The 17221-nt window shown below is 38.5% G+C and overlaps 2 protein-coding genes across 4 annotated transcripts; one reads left to right on the top strand and one right to left on the bottom strand.

Annotated features, from left to right (window-relative positions):
• Nucleotides 1–1291: 1291 nt before the first annotated feature.
• meaf6 (MYST/Esa1 associated factor 6) lies at nucleotides 1292–7494 on the bottom strand. Of its 2 annotated transcripts, XM_022757392.1 has the most exons (8): nucleotides 7299–7494; nucleotides 6249–6364; nucleotides 5886–5973; nucleotides 5750–5795; nucleotides 4620–4812; nucleotides 3147–3176; nucleotides 2623–2656; nucleotides 1292–1726 (listed from the first exon to the last, which is right to left on the bottom strand). In XM_022757392.1, the coding sequence occupies exons 1-8, from the start codon at nucleotides 7386–7388 to the stop codon at nucleotides 1712–1714; spliced, it is 612 nt and encodes a 203-aa protein (XP_022613113.1). In that variant the 5' UTR covers nucleotides 7389–7494; the 3' UTR covers nucleotides 1292–1711. The 2 variants fall into 2 exon arrangements, with proteins under 2 accessions (XP_022613113.1, XP_022613115.1); XM_022757394.1 differs by lacking the exon at nucleotides 3147–3176.
• stpg1 (sperm tail PG-rich repeat containing 1) lies at nucleotides 7435–11442 on the top strand. 2 transcript variants are annotated; one of them, XM_022757390.1, is made up of 9 exons: nucleotides 7435–7519; nucleotides 8160–8206; nucleotides 8282–8400; nucleotides 8486–8587; nucleotides 8899–9078; nucleotides 9178–9286; nucleotides 9391–9559; nucleotides 9658–9848; nucleotides 11196–11442. In XM_022757390.1, the coding sequence occupies exons 2-9, from the start codon at nucleotides 8176–8178 to the stop codon at nucleotides 11267–11269; spliced, it is 975 nt and encodes a 324-aa protein (XP_022613111.1). In that variant the 5' UTR covers nucleotides 7435–7519; nucleotides 8160–8175; the 3' UTR covers nucleotides 11270–11442. The 2 variants fall into 2 exon arrangements, with proteins under 2 accessions (XP_022613111.1, XP_022613112.1); XM_022757391.1 differs by lacking the exon at nucleotides 7435–7519 and having other exon boundaries at nucleotides 8102–8206; nucleotides 9178–9213; nucleotides 9468–9559.
• The last annotated feature ends 5779 nt before the right edge of the window (nucleotides 11443–17221 follow it).

The raw sequence follows: 17221 nt of genomic DNA on the forward strand, positions 1-17221 counted from the left end.
GACACAGAACAGAGCCAACAATAATTTTCCAAATAAGGACAGAATAACACTGAACAGCACAAATAACACTTAAACAGTCTCCATTGTAAATAACTTCAATAATCAAACTCCTCAAAACAGCCTATCCAAAGCCAAAATGTTGAAAATCATTTACATAACTGTTTGAAAAACAAGACCAATGCTATCATCTTCTTGATGAATGAAGCTATGCCATATTTGGCGAGATACGCCGTTTTATTTTCACCACGGGTGACTGACTTTTCAAGCTGGGAATCGGGGAACATGGCAGCAAAGACGCCACTTTTTCCTCATTGGATTTAAATGAATTATGCCTCATCATCACAGTATGGAGAACCCACAGTACCTCTGCCTTTTGGGTCTCTGGTGGTAAAATGAAGCTTTTTAAAGCCGACTGAGAGGTGGCGTCTGAATTTGCATCCTTAGCTCGTGCTCCGAACAACGCAGGGATTAGCCTGGCCCCGCTGTGACGAGCTGCCGCCGCATTTGACACCCATGGTCCCTCAGGAAAAAGTCTTTTTACAAAATTTGCACGTTGCCTTATTGTTATTTTCAGCGGGGGCTAACCACTTCCTTAATGAACCCCCCTCCATCCATTGGTAATTGAATTTGCACTTTCCCATCTTTGCTTTTCGGACCGCACTTTTGACAACCACCACGTGTCGCGTACTGGCTGCACGCGGGCCGACGTCAGTCTGTCGCTGACGTACCGTAAAACGGCTATTAATCGCGGATCTTTCATTTACGACGGTATCTGTACTAAGTTGAACAAATTCGCACTATGTTTTACGGTCATCTACTGAGCTTTCCCATCGGCATTAAACGCACCGTCTGGAAATGTAATACCTACAGCAAATTTATGGTAAATTTAAGCGGTTTAAGACCTTAATTACCCGGATTTTTATTTAAGACTTTTTAAGGACCCGCGGGAACCCTGCTACAAGTTTATGTTGCCAACACATAAATAATATTTACTGCAGGTATATAAACTCACTCTGAACAAATGAATAAACATGAGAATGTGAAGTAGTTCCGTCATTCATTCTTGCGTTCAGTAGAGCTTACCATGTCTTCTGGTGCCACCTAGTGAAACATTGGGATACTGCATGCTGACTGGACATTAACATTTCTTGACTAAATAGTACAACACAAACAACTTTCCAAACTTTAAATAATCTTTTCAAAATGTATCGAGATATTCAGATGAGTGATACAAAGGACTGCCCTAAGGAACAGACACATACCCTCAACATATTCAGTAACCAAAACACAGTAATGTCACTGGTATTTTATTATTTTTTTGCAAAACAAAACATGTAATAAAAGAATTTGGGGTATTCAGGGGTTATACAACTATGTGATGCTTTACAAAAAGCAAAACCTTCTTACAATGGAAAACATCAAAATTAGCTACATAATAAATACAATCTTTTTAAACACTATACAAGATGGTGTATTACTGGAGGTGGCCTAGTCACGCCTCCTCCACAACATTTCTACTTTCATCGGTAGGACAAGATCTTAACCATGACCAAAGGTAGGTGGCAGGGGGAATGTTTCAAGCAATGCACACAGTACAGGCTGAAATATGAAAAAAAAATACAAATAAAAAAAATACAAATTTGCCACAGTCCAGAAAACTTGTGTTTCTCTACACGTATCCTTGTGTCTCCAGGTTTTCCAGTTGTCTTTTTTAAGTTGAATAATCCTACAGGAGAACAGGGGAATGAAGAATGAGAAAAATAATTGAGGTAAAGGCAGAGATGACAAATTAAGATATATAGGGCTACAAGAATTATTTTCTAAATTTATTTATCTGATTATTATTTTTTCAGTTTGTCAATCAATCATTTAGTCAATGAAATGTCTAAAATAGCTCAGAAAGGTTCTTGGAGGAGGAAATTCTGTGAAAAATGACAAACACAATTATTCAATTATCAAAACAGCTGCAGATTATTTTCCTATCTACAAAGTGTTTCAGATCTAATCTGAAAATGCCACATTTTCACAATTCTGACATTTTGTTGACGATTAATTGAGAAAATAATCTTCAGATGAATTATAATGATAAAAATGGTACCACTTTACAATAATACTACCCTTATAAAGGAGTTATAAATGGTGCATCATTAGGTTTATAATTTGGTTGTTAACACTTTACAGATAATAAATAAATGATTATTAAAAAGGTAAGGCTCACTGTTTTGCAAGACTAAGTAAATGCTTACTACTCATTAATCTTACTAGTGAGTTACTATTATTTATAACTGGCAAAAGGAGCCTTATAGAAACTCATTAATAAATGATGCGTTTTACACTTTGAGGCACCTTTTACAAGTATACATGGTAGTAACTCAGTAAGACGAGTAGTAAACATTAAATATATCTTGCCAAACAGTGAGCCTGTATCAATGTATAAAAACTGCTATAACTTGTTTATAAATATTTTTTATGATTTATAAAGTGTTAACACCCAAATTAATAAACTAATTATAAACCACATATAAATCCTTTATAGGGGGAGTCTGATTATAAAATGGTACAATAATAATCATTAGTCTCAGCTATAATCCCAGTATTTGTTAGATAAATAAGGCCACTTACAGCTCGTGGTTTCTTGTTCACCTTCATGTCAAACCTGCAACAAAAAAAGTAAGGCTGCATTAGATGTGACCAGACCAGAGACCTGTTTCTGACGGGAGTTATGGTGGAAAGCGATACCACTACTGTGTCATGAAGCCTAAAAAAAAGCCCATAACAAGAACGCTAAATGACCATGTGTTTGTTCTTGTTTGTGCACAAATCTACAGCCAACGCATCATCAGACAAGACCAGCAATGTTTTATTTCATTGCTGGAATTGGGTAAACACTGGGGCGAAAAAAAAAAGAAAATACCCCATTAACAAGCAAGAAAATCTAACGGAGTTCAGAGTGCTTGATGCTGGTATGCATTCAATATAAAGAATGAAGTGTTGGACATGCAGTATGACTGAATAACTAGCAAGCTTAAACTCAAACTATACATGAACAGGCAGAGCAGGAAAAAACAGTGGTAAAGTTGAGGATGGGAGTTTACAGCAGACAGGATGTAAACACCACAGGAGCAGGAAGTAAAAGTCAGACTTACTCAAAGTCATAATCAAACATGGCAGAAGGGCTGAGGGGGGCAGCATTAGGGGAAGGAAGAGAGCAGCAGCTGTTAGTTCACCAACCTGGGGCTAAAGCCCTATGTCTACATAATACTGCAGTCCCGACTCTACCGAGTGAGAACACCACTGTCACTGTGTGTTAGGTGGAGCACCTGCTGTGTTAATATGTGGTTAAAAACAGTGAAGCTGGAGTCAGGAAAACCTTAATTAGGTGGGAAACACACTGACATTAATTCACTGCAAAGTAACTTATTAATCTTCTTTGTGTTATACTGGTATTATCAACTATTCTAAATAGCAAACCAGTCAGTTTTTGAATACATTTTTCACAATATCTATCCGCACTGACTCTTATAATAAACAATCAGTGTGTGTACTTGCTCATAACTCAGTGTTTCCCAATCCTGGTGTTAGAATCCCCCAAAATGTGAGAGGTTCCCGAGACAGTTACAGGCATGAGAAAGAAACACATACCACACTGGCCCAAAAATTAGACAATATTTAATGTCTGAACAATTTGGAGTTATATTATATTTAAGGACCACACTTTTAAATGTTCACACCATCTTATATTCCTTTCACTTTAACAAGAGAAAAGCGATGAGGACTATCTTCTCCATTTACCACTAGTATCATGAGGGAATTTTAAGGACCTGAGCATTTAGTATTTTTGGAAAAACACAGCAGGAAAAAAAATTATATTTTCTTTTTCTTGTAAAATACTTAACACGTTGACCTCTAAGGGACTGTATAAATCCTTCAAATGGAACAGCCTCAGAATTAAAAATCACTCTTTGATAAAACTGGAGAACAATAATGTTTATATTAAGCCCTTAAACTGTGATGAAGGGTCACAAGTAGACATCGCTTATTTTCGGGGGTCACATGCCAAAAAGATCGGGAACCACTGCTTTAACTATCTGGGATATTGTCCGATTTCCTAAAAGGTCGTGCATCCAAGGAACCTGAAGTGAGTAATCAGGTTAGAGAAACTCTGAAATGACTAGCTAGATTTCTTCAGGACAAACATTTCTTGACAACAAACACAGTGAGTTTCTTTTAGGGTTTTTACAAAGTATGATAAAGGCTTCAGGCAAGGTCGCTATTGCTGTGATGGCAGGATGAAGAAAAGTTCATTTATATAGAAATAGATTACATTTATAAAGAGATTCAACACAATGACATGTGGACAGGAGGAGCCCGGGATCAACCCTGCCTGATTAGCTGCAGCTGCCTGATCATTACGCATAACTAGGTGTTGTATTCAAAATTCATTTCATTTATCTTAACTGCTCAACTAAAACTGTCAAGTTTGTATGAGTCAGTTTTCAACAAACAAATGACTAAATAACAAAGTGTGTAAATGTGAATCAGAGAGCAGTATCTACTATCACTAACGGTTAGATTAAAGAGCCTGCTGAAACACAAAGTCTTGTATGTTGATTTTGTACCTGTGTCTGTTTTTGTTCTTTCTCTTTTTGTGGCTGGCGTGATGGCTGCCTGAGGAGGAAGAGGAGGCTGCCTTCTGAGGCTTTAAGTCCTGCAGCGTTGAGTCCACATCTTCTGTGTCCTCCTGGCTGGGCTCATTTTCTTGGTTCTGGAGATCTGGAGAGGTGTCGCTCTCTGTGCCGCTGCCTGCCTCACCTGATGTGCAAAAACTCACGGTCAGAAACTAGGGCAGAAAGACTATTGACCATATTCACATGGCGGCCATTTTCCTCTGACGTCACGCTGAGGGTGGGAAGCCTCTTTAAGCCATTTTAATATCTGTAAGTATATCCAGTGGGAGAATGGAGAAATTGTTGAAAAACTTATTAACTTCCCTTTCATTCAACCAAATTGATAAATGGGCAGATGAATTTGCGAGGATCCACAAAAGGATTCAAAAAAGGAAACAGCAACTGGATTAAATCTTACATCACGATATTGAAGGTAAGAGCAGCCCACACTGGAGCACTGTAAGCTGATGTTATGCGAGAAAACATGAAGTTTGCAATCAACATAAATTAAGTTTTAGTGTTAATAAGTTGTCAGGTGAAAAATCAGTTCACCGGCTTGTGCAAACGTTAAACATTAACTAACGTTATATAGTTTCATGATCAACCTGCATCAGTGATATGACAGTGGAGCATCACTAACTTCACCTTTAATTGTTTTTGTTGTGAAATGAATGAGTGTTATTCTACTTGTTTCTGACAGTTTCATGAGTCAAAGTTATATTAAACAGTAGAGACAGGAAGCAGGTGACATCAAAGAGAGTTAAGTATTGATTTCAGTGATGGTTGAGGACAGCAGTTCCACAACTGACAGGGCAAAGGCGTAAAAACAAGCTGTCATAAAGAGTATCCATCATTTGTTCATTTGCGATCAATCGGGAAGTGCTGAAATGACCATTTATCTGATTGCTGACGTTTATGAGTCACAACCTGGTACAAAAAAGAAACATATTATCCTTTCAGTGACAGAATTTGAGCTTCCAACTCTGAGCGTGACATCAGAGGAAAATGGCCACCATGTGACTATGGTCTGTGGAGGAGAAACGTTTCCATCGCTGTTTGAAAAAATGACAAAAACAACTCACGCTTTTCATTCATGTGATCCGGAATCCCTCCAAGAGCACACACTGCCTATCAAGAGAATACATTTGGATTATCAGTGTTTTTGTTACATATGATCAGTTAAATTTTGTGTGAATTAGTACAGAAAGAAGGACTTACTGCAACTGATGTGACAGATGACTTGCTAAATAAACGTTCTGCTTCCTTGAATTTCCTATTCCTTCTATCAGTCTTACTATTAGAGTTCCTGTAGGAAACACAAAATAAAATGTAAACTATATTTGATTAGAAAATGGCTCCAAGTTGTGTTTTAGCTTACAACAAAGCGAGGAAAGTAGCTAAATAACTAGTTTCCACCACAAGGATAATCATCTTGTATTTGAATATACTGAATTGATCACATGCAAAATCCACTAATCTCCCATACCTTCTAAGTCTTAAACATTTCCCCTTATTAGTTTTCTTCTCCATACATTTACACAGACATGTAGAGAGCCCAGGAGTTTGAAATCTGATGCTTACTTTTGGTTGGTGAGGTACCGGTCCCATCCCCTGATGATATTGCCATACATCTGGGTGTCTTCTAGGTAGCTGCCTTCAAATGCATATATTTGTCTTTCCAGGTTCACCAGCGTCTCCTGAAATATTGAAGAACCCAAAATTGAACTTAAAGTGATGTCACAGGTTTGCGTCATATTAGTTGTATCATGCAACTCTACAGACTATTGTATGTGAAAATCCCACAAGATCAGCAGTTTCAGAAATACACAAACCAGCCCGTCTGGCACCAACAATCAAGCCATGGTCACTGAGATCAAAATTTCCCCATTTCTGGTGTTTGATATAAAGATTATCTGAACCCCCTGACCTGTATCTGCAGGGTGTTATGCATTGCACTGCTGCCACATGATTAGCCGAATAGATAACTTATAAAACTATAAACTAATAAACAGGTGTTTTAATAAAATGCTTGGTGTGTGTGTATATGTTGAGTAAAATATAGTAAATAAATATATAGTAAATAAAAAATAGTAACTTGCTGAAATACGGAGTTGTAGCCACACTTTCGTGAAAAGTAGGTAATGTACAGAGATGGCCTGACTGAGGTGTAAGCATGATTGACAGACTCAGAGTTGATTTGTTTTGCTTAGCCGGTGAATAGTTTCTATGTCAACAAATATTTTCCTTGTGATGCTTTCCAAACGAACCATGGATATAGACACACCGGAAGAGCCAAAACAACGCGAGAACTCTGCCAAACCGGGCGGTGGTTAGCATGTAGCTGAGCTTACTAACCAGCTGACATATTAGTCTAAGTACGTTGCAGCGGTTTCTAACAAGCCAATGATTACAAATTAAAATATTTCTGAAAAGCTAGCCCCACCAGAGTGAATAGTAGAGAAACCGACCAACATATTTGCTAATGTTAACATCGTTAGCTTAGCTCTTAGCAAGGCCTCGGCTAGCAGCGTGCAATCTACGAGGTAGACGTTTAAGTTATAGTTGCCTGTAAATGATAAAATGCTTAATGTCGCTTTCATCTCTGGGAAAACTGCGGTAACTTTAACTTACAGCAAGTTCTTGTTTCCTCTTAACCAGCTCAGCGAGCTCCCGGCGGGTGTCCGGGATCTGCGGTGGAGTCGCCTTTGCATGCATCGCCATGATGGATCGAGGTTATCTAGCTACAAAACAACGGCGGGTTGGTTTGTAAAGAGCGCCCGATTGACTCCGGTTTACCGACAGATGCCGCTGAAGGGCAGCTCCAGGACGGCGGGTCGAAGCACTGTTGCCAGGTTTGTTTGACAAAAAGTATCCGAGCCTACAGTCGTCATAAAGTGGTCCGGTTTTTAATTTTCGTTCAGGAGAGGGTTTTTTGTCCACGGCCTTTCAGATAATGCTACATTACACGTTAAAAGACTTCACGTGTATGTTTAAATGTACAGCATAATGCCGCCATGGATTGTGAGTTAGTTGCTGTTGGCTACAACCCCTGATCCCTTTATTTAAGTGTATGTTCGTTTACATTATGCACAATTAAGCGCACCGAATGAGCTGTTAGCAGATCCGGTTTGCTTTGTACCATTGCATGTATTGGCAACTGTGACATGAGTCCTGTGAAACATCGGAAAACTTAAAAATCAGTTGATTTACAAGCTAGTTCTGCGGGAACGTGTCTTTTCTGATTTGGACATCAGCGGCAATGATACCGTAAGTCACGCTGAATCTGAACATATGTATATCGTGTCTGTGTGTTCAGATTTGATTGAGTTATGACTATGATTTTGATGGGTTCGTTATTAAAGTAGCTCACGTTAATGTCAAACCTGGCAACTCTTCGTCGAATCATACACTGTTTTCACGTTGCCATGGCAACACGACCTGTGAGCGTTTTTAATGGCTTCTGATTTACAAATTTCACCATAAACTTTCTAGGCTTATCCAATGAACCATGAGCAACATGTACAGAGGATCTGATAAAAGTGAGTGTAAACAAAACTTAATTTCATTTTGAGCTGAAAATATAATCCGACAAAATGTTTCTTTTGATCTTTTAGCAGATAAGATTCAGGCTTCATCCTCCATACCGAAGAAATATCAAAGAGTGGTGATAACAAATCAAGAAAAGAAGGGGTTTTCATCTCAAGCGAAGAGATTCCCCTCACAACTCTGTCTGGTAGGACATTTAACTCATCTTACATCAGCCGTTAATAAGCAATTAAAAGGCTAAACATAGACATAGTGATGTGTATTTGTTTCAGAATGACAACCCAGGACCGGGCAGCTATGGCTGTATTCCCAGTGCTGAAGTTACAAGTCCTTCCTTCTCAAAGAAAGGCACCACAGGCTTTGTTGCATCCAAGGTCAGAAGGTGTCCTGCTCATTGGCACTGATTTCAGGGGAATGCTGAGCAGGGACAAGGTCATAGAAATTCTGAGATCAGCAATACTGTATGTTGTAGAATATTGTGAGGAATCATTTTTTTGTCAAAAGATATTAAGCAAAATTTACATGATGGGAAGGTAGAAATATCAATCAGGGAAATAAAAGTGGTGAATGTTGTAATTAAATTGGGAATTAATTTAGTGTTACTTTACATTTTGCGCTTGAGGTCATTTTTTTGGTTTTAAATTCTATTTATTTTCTATGTCATGTCATATCATCATATCAATAGGTTGCCCGGGGTTACAGAAACCCACAGAGAGCCGTCCCAGGACCAAACGTTTACAACATCCAGAGCTCGTTTATAAACAAGTATGATTTCAACATTGGGGTGTCCAGGGTGTTCAGGCTGCCTGTGGCTGTGCAGCTAGATGCTCCGAAGCATAAAACTCCAGCGCCAAATCAATATGATGTATGTATGTGTATGGTGCATGTTGCTTTTAAGGACTAGCTTCTGTGACTGTGTATGCTGTGGTTAATGTACAGCTTTTTGCTGCTTCTCTGTGTTCAGGTCAGTTGTGGTAGTAGAGCAAGAATCTCCTCAGTGGTTGGTACATCAGCTTTCCTCTCAAAAATTGGACGTGACTCATTTTACACAAACAACAATGTGCCATCACCATGTAATTACCTCACTGTGTTCACAAATAATCTAATTTTACACCTTTTTTATTTTTTTTACTTTAAGTTCTTAAATTTTTAATATTACATCATAAATTTGTTATAGGCCAATATGAGGTGAACAACCATTTAATCCAGCACAGCTCCAAGGCAGTTTTGTCCCCCTTCAAATCTAAAACTCAGAGAATCCCTGCTCTAGTGGACAACCACATGCCGGGCCCAGGAGCCTACAGTCCCCATCAGGTCCCCGCACTGGTGAAGAAGGCCATCCTACCGTGAGTAAATAAATAATATTTATGGCTTTGGGTTTGAGTTACTCTGTTATTTCTTCTTGATTGTCTAAAAATGTAAATTCTGTTAACTGTGTTTCAAGGAGGGGTTGTTATTTGGCAATATCAGCGCCTCCTCTGATTGCTCCTAAGGATCCACCTATGCCAGGTCCCGGCCAGTATGATATAGGGAATTATGATGGCGCATCCAAGCATCCTATGCTCACTGCTGCATTTGCATCCAGAACCAAAAGACTACCCGAATACTCAGGGGCTGATATGAAGCCAGGTCCAGGTAATGCTTAAAAAACAAATCTACTACATAAAACATTAATGCTTTTATAAATCTGTGAATTAGTACACAAATACAGGTGATGTGATGCTCAATGAAACACAATGTACAAAATCAAAGAGAAGAGGTTTCTTACTAGACTCATTATTTCACACACAGTTGTAGAATAAACTCTGATGCTGACTTCTGCAGTGATCACACACCAGTTGTAGTCACAAGATAATTTGAAAATCTTGACATAAATAATTTGGGATTAGAATAAATTTGCATCCAAACTGGAGCAGTGGGACCTGAGAATGGGGAATTGTTGGAAACTGCTGACTTAAGCGAATGTAAATGAGGCAGTGTAAGGAAAGTAGGTGCACAAAAAAATTTCATAACAACATTTCATCATAAATGAACTTCCTGGAATCATTTTAGGATTATTTTTACTTTAATTACATTGGTTTCATGTCACTATTTATCTACATATCAATAGTCCTGGTCACTATGAGCAGTTGTTAATGGGTAATGGCTAGCCAAGAAAAACATAACAAATCAAGTTTGGTTGTGTATAACTTCAGTCAGGAAGAGGCGGGGAAAATGTTATGCTCTTGTACATAATTTACATTCTAGATTTTGACCAAGGACACCTGAAAAGTCTGAAAGGTTAGTGCTGAATTAAGATACTTTGAGTAAGGGTTTGTTATTGTACTCTCACCTATGTTATTTAGTAGTTATGATGGTTTTGTTCTAAGACCATATTTGATATCGGTTTCACCACAGATTTCACAGATTAGTTGAAATCTAATGACGCATTATATTTAGCACCCTTAGAATTTTGATGCATATTGTTACAGGATTTTTCTAACCTGAATTCCTCCTGTGAACGAGCTATCACAAATCTTGGATACAACTTTTCACATCAGATATTTCTAAATGTTGATATTTCTGTAGTTACCCTGGAAAAGAAAATGTGCAATTCATCCATGTTTGAAGCCAGTAAGTGATATTAATTAAGAGGCGGATTAACAGAAGTATTTTTTTGGCCTGGAGCTGAAAAGGTAAATTCTCCCTTTACACAAAGCTGTGACACATTTAAACAAGGAATGCCCCTGACTTTTATGATTTAAACAAGAGACCAAGCTCTCACTCATTGAACATGCATCTCCATCTCTTATTGTCTGAAGCAAGAGAGCAGAGAACTCCCCTCAATGTGGAAGCTGTCGTACTATATAAGTTAGATAGAGATAAGAACACGATTTTTAGTGGCAGTAGCTCAGGTTATCCGTTTGCCTCTGACTGTAGTCTGTCTGGTTGAAGGAGATTGTATAATGTAACAGTAGCTGGACTTTCTCTTTCTCTTCTCAGGTTTCTATAATCCACAGATTTTGTCAAAGCAGTCCTTCTTTTACAACGACTCCAGAGTCTGGATTCCTGCATGAAGCTTTCAAAGGAAACTGCAGAAACTGTAAATTCTTCACATGCATAAACTGATTATCCTTATGTGCAAGGTATGTGTCTCTATGTTATAAATGTACATGGATTCATGTATCTGTCATTTTTTTAGATCAGTATTTACTGAGAAAGAAAGATTAAAAGAAAGCGTTTGCAATCATTTAGTCTCTATTTCGATGTTTTTGAGGCCAGTGAGATATAAGACTGAGATATGGAGGATCAATCATATTCAGTATTTATCCAAACTGGAGATGTGAGGGAAAAGCCATATGTTTTCTCCTCACCCTAGTTTCCTGATGCTCTGATCTGGAGATGATATAGCAGTAAGTGTTGCTGCAGTTCCAACAGCTGCTGGTCCAGTCAGTGGCAGCCACAGTAACAGCTGACAGCTTGAGATGACACCACTGTGCCAACTGCTGGAGGGCAGCACAGGGGTGGAGTGTGACTCTCTATGTGAGCAATGTGACTGACTGGGCATGAGGCAGGGTTGGAGTTTAACCCAGAGACAAATGGACACATCAGTAACTGGCTCTATCAGACCTTGTATTGTTAGAGCAGCGGCTACAGCAATGTTCTTGTTTTAAAGCAATAGTTCCACATGCTGGGAAGTTTGCTTGTTAGATGACAACATTGACTGATTAACATAATAGATATTTTCATAATAACAATTTATCAAATGATGTAAAGTCAATGTTACAACATAAAAGGGGTGAATCTGCAGCTCCACTCAGCATTATGAGTTCAGCTCTCTGTTTATCAGCGACTCACAAATTTACTATTTAGGTTGCAGGCAGCTGTAAAGACCCAGTGTCGTCTACCTGCTCATCACCAAACAGCAGACAGAAACAGTTAGTGACTAGCTGTTGAACGTAGTGGAGCAGATAGTGAGTCCGATGATTCCCTCAGGAGATAGTGGGGACACAAGCAGAGCTAAAAGGGAGGGAGTATAGGCCAGAAACACAACTCCAAATGAATAATAATGTTGATCTGTTACTGCTGGTTGTTTAAATAAGCAACTCTTTGCTAACTAGTGCACCATATCAACCATATCACAATTGGTTTCCATTGACCCTAAGTGGACAAAAATCTGTTATTGCAGAGTCCTTAAGATTTTCATGAAATCAGAACCTGTTTTGGAAACTTATGATCAGCATCTAACAGAGGTGTCTTCTCCCTTAGGCCGAGGGAAGCCAGGGGTCCCCCTGTCGTTTTATACAAGAAACAACAAAACATGTTTGTAATGTTATCTCATTGATAACAGTCTCTGCCTCAATCTGTGCAAAAATTTAAAGAGTAAAAAGGACAAAGAGAGTGAGAGTTTTATAAATCTTCTCATCTAAATCACCGGAAAGCGAATAAGTGAATTTACCAACATGTTGAACTTTGAGGCTGAAGAGAAATTTTTACTCTGGAAAACTGGTAAAAACACTAACATTGCTGCAGCTGCTTACATGGAAATTTCAGGGAGATAAATCCCTGGAAATGACTGAACAAAACAACAACATGGTGCCAAAGCGTCGTTACTTCTACCTCATGCTTGTTTCCATCTGCAAAGACAGAGGATGCAATCAACAGTGTCACCTGCTCGCAAAAAAATCAGCTGGAGATTTTTCCCCAGCTCTGCTCTCAATAACCACAACAACTGCAGACACGCCTGACTCCCACTCTAGCAGCTGTAGTTATATTCAGACTCTGACTTCAGCAATGTGCTCTCCAAATATGTGTACTCGCCCTGTGAAACCAAACCATTGTGTCATTCTTTTACAATGAAAGAGGATTTTATTACTTTCTACTGTAGACAGTAGGGAGTAATAAAGCCCCCCCCCCCCCCCCCCCCCCCCCCCCCCCCAAGTCAAACGCACAGGGAGGATCCAGACAAATGTTTTGAGTGTAACTGCTGGCTTTTTGGGTTAGACGGTTTTTTTTGTAGTGATTTGTGGTAGTGTGTTGGAGGGGGAATGAACTACATGCCTCTGTGGGTTTATGGGAGGCTCTCTGCACTGCCCCATGTCTCAGTCAGGTGCAGGCGAGTATGGGCATGCACGCCCTCCAAGGAAGTCTCAGAAAAAGAGAAAGCTCTTTGTTGAAGGCTACAGGCAGAATGATCTTATCTGATTAAAAATCCTTCCATCTTCATTCATTGAAGTGCTCTCACCAGGTTTACTGAGTTAGATTTGATTCTAAATTAGACCAATGATAGTCTGAGAGAGCTAATAAAAGTGATGCTGCCGGCATCAGAGTGAAGAGATCATCATGTCGATGTAAGCTTATGCCTGTTGCTTGGCAATACATCAGTAGATTGCAGCAGAATTTGTTCTGCTGCAATTTCAAGAGTCTTGCGTAAAATGTTTAAAGACACATGGTGTATTTATGGATCCTTGAGAAACAGAACATGAGGGTGTAATGAAATTACACTAGGAAAAGATGAGGGAAAGGATTTTCCTGTTTGTACACCATATTGAGTTTTTTGAGCCATGCTATCAGCATGGCTTTAGGGAAGCTGATGGGAACTTTTAGCTGTAGTCTTTATCGTTTTACTGGCATCTGTGTCTGAATACCATCAGCAGTGCATCAGTCCTTTCATGGATCAAGGATGTGCTCTGATACATTAGGTCATTTATTTAGAGGTTATGTCTTTGAAAACACACCCCACCCCCACTTCATTCTCTCTTTGTTTTCTAGAAAAACCACACAGGTCCTCGAGGGCCTCTAATCCTCTGATATCAGATTTTTCAGGAGAAATAGAAAATCCAGATCTGCAGTGGCAGACACGGAAACGCAGTAACAAATACTCTGATATGGAAATGGTAGTCTATTGGTCTGGTGTGTTGTCAGAGAGACACTGGTTGTGATGCAGATGAACATGATATGGAAGGTTTATTGAACGCTCCCTGCATTTGTCTGACCTACCCCTGTATTACATTTCCTGCCCTTGCATTTCTGAATCCCATTACTGCATCAACAAATCCTTTTTAACAAGACTCCAGACTCAACAACAGAGACAGAGCCGTTCGCTGTTTCACAGACACCAGAAGTTGAAATCCATCCATTAGCCCTGATGGAACTGCTTCCTCTCGTGCGTCGCAGGGCGGCCAGTAGATTGATTGGCAGTGGCTATCTTTAGCCTTCATGGACCATGTTTAAAGGAATACTTCAGACATTATCTGCCCACTCATAAGTCTGCTGAAGTTTTTTGAAGGGTAATTTTTGAGAAGGCTGAGCTGAGTTTTTAAATTTAGGCTGAACTATGAGGAATGAGTGAAATAAAAAGTGAAAAATCCGGAAGTGCAAGACTCAGTATCAGCCACAACCCAAGTGTTTGGAGTCCTGAAGTCTGTGAAGTCCTAAGTGTCTTCACCAGTGAAGTGGGTCATGCATATTTTATCTCTGTGGTAACACTGGTGCATTTGGTCCTTTAGTATTCAGTATAACATCATGTTATATTATCTATCTTGCTCTAATAAGAGCCTGAAATCAAAATCAAAGGTTCATATTTGTAGTCAGTGCCTCTTTTTGCCCTGCTGATTCAAGAGAAAAAAGATGATGACCTCATCTATAATTAATATTCATTTTTAATCTAAATGACCAAAAAAGCATGTGGTCAGACTATTTATAAAAGGCCTCTTTTTAAAAAAAAAAAAAAAAATGACACTCCTCCCACAGAAGCCACTTATTGCTCCTCTATCTTCAAGTATGAGAGGAGATGTCATATTGAACATTATTTTGATATAATAATCACTGATGCAGATGTGTTTTGACAAGATCCAAATTATCCATTAACTGATATTTATGTGTTCCCAGAATGAGACACTGTATTTTGATCAAATTACGTAAATAAACCACTGTTTAATATCATCATGGTGTTTTATGTATAATGTTAGGGTTTGTCATCCTTCTGCTGCTTGTCTTGTTATCACAGAAGACTGGGTCGACTCAGTCTCCTGCAGTGACAAGAAGGTCATATCAATTATTAATTAGCTTGTCATCACCAATAATCTGATAGTGTCCTGTCACTTCTTATATACGAGAAATGTGGCTTAAGTGTGACGTATGCAACATTTTGGTCTTACTGCTTATCTCTATAGAAGGCATACTATAGGATCATTTGTCAATTTATTGGTAGGCTTATAGAGACCTAGGTGTTATTTTTTGTTTGTGTCTTATTAGTATTCCAGTGATGCTCCAATTAAATATGTTTTCCTGTGATAATCAATACTTATTACATGTTTATGAAATTAATGTGTTTTTTTCCTAAAAATGTCATTGCAATTTCCCAGAGCCTAAAGTGACATCTGCTTGTTTTATCCAACCAAAACTCCAAACCTCGAAATTACTACAATTAATATGTAATAGAAAATAACTAAAAGGAAAATGCATCAAATTTGGCATTTTTGCATGGAAATGGTTTTTGACGGTCATCAATATAGTCAGGCTACTAATTATTTTTCTGTCAACCGTCTAATCAATAAATCAACTAATTTTATCTGTACTTGTTTTTACTGTTTGGTTTGTAAATCTACAACAAAGCATATTTTAGAAGATCGTTATATGTATTCTATGAAAAATATTTGTATAATAACAGGTAACTAAAGTTGGCAAATAACTATAGTGAAGTAAAAGGCACAATATGTCCCTCTGAAATGTACTTTCGTTACAAAAACCTCTGTTTTGCACAGTACTTTCGTAAATGTACTTAGTTACTTTCCACCATTACTGGATATATGATCTGTGAAGTAAATGAGCTCTTGTAACCGTTAATGAACGTGAGCTGAAGACACGGTCCTGACCGCTCACCTCAGTCCAGGCAGCAAGGCCGTTTTCAGCTGCTGGAAATCATCTAATGGATCAGACCATTCACAGGGTCCAAGAGTTAAGAGGACAACTCTGTCCTGTTGCTATGGCTACACTCGATGAGAGAGGCCTCACTGCGAATAAAGAGCACTGTTTCATGTTCTGAATGTGATCCATTACTTAGCTGGTTTTTGTGGTTTTTACTGGACAAATTAGTTTCTTCCCTTTTGAAACACTTGGTTCAGTCCGGTTGTCCGGCATGCGGTTTTTCGCTGCGATCGGCGGCGTCAACAAGGAAATTACAACCGGAAATAAAGCAGGCGTACCGTCAGAATAAAATGCGGTTACATTTTTTTTCTTCTGACCAGTTCTTCTTGCGGTGAATGACCAGGGGGAACTAAACTGAATGAATATAATTTAAGGGTTTGCTGATGCCATCATGCCGATCTTTATTTCACAAAAATTCAACATGAATCATTTTGTATTAGTTTCTTCATCTATCATTGAGTCCTGATAAGAAAAAATTGTGGGGTGGGTGGTCGTGGTTTTTTTTCAGCTCCTGAGGGCGGGCTGCCAGAAAAAGTCTGAGAATCACGGTTTTAACTTTGCTCATTCTGTATAGTTAAAAGAGAAGAAGAAGATTTCTATTAATGATGATTTCACCCATTTTCAACCTGTAGTTTGAGTTTCACTGAAATAACATTCTCTCTCTTTCACTTTGCCATGAGGAAAATTCTGCGACAATAGTTAGAGCATGAAACTAATAATAAATTCTAATAACTATAATAAATGAATTAATGATGACAAATAATACAAAGTTATAATTACTGTTATTATTATTATTATTATTATTGTTGTTGTTATTAAGTATAGTGGGCCTTAGTGTTCAGTTCAGTACGTTCAATGGCATTTATGTCCGATGTAAAACATGTATGATATTATATACAGTAATTGCGTCACACAGTTACTAAATATTTGTTGTTAGACCTAAACACCTGCTAGACAACTATGTAATGTGTTGAGCGTGTCCAAGGAATACGCGTTTATTTTATTCTGAAAAATGTGACCGGAAGTGTGTTTTTCTTTTTAACTTTACTTGGCTTACAGGACTCACTAAAGCTTTTTATTCTCACACTGTACATTTTCCA

Source organism: Seriola dumerili, unplaced genomic scaffold (assembly GCF_002260705.1).
Source record: "Seriola dumerili isolate Sdu_G_001 unplaced genomic scaffold, Sdu_1.0 BDQW01000273.1, whole genome shotgun sequence".
In the NCBI taxonomy this organism is placed as follows: domain Eukaryota; kingdom Metazoa; phylum Chordata; class Actinopteri; order Carangiformes; family Carangidae; genus Seriola; species Seriola dumerili.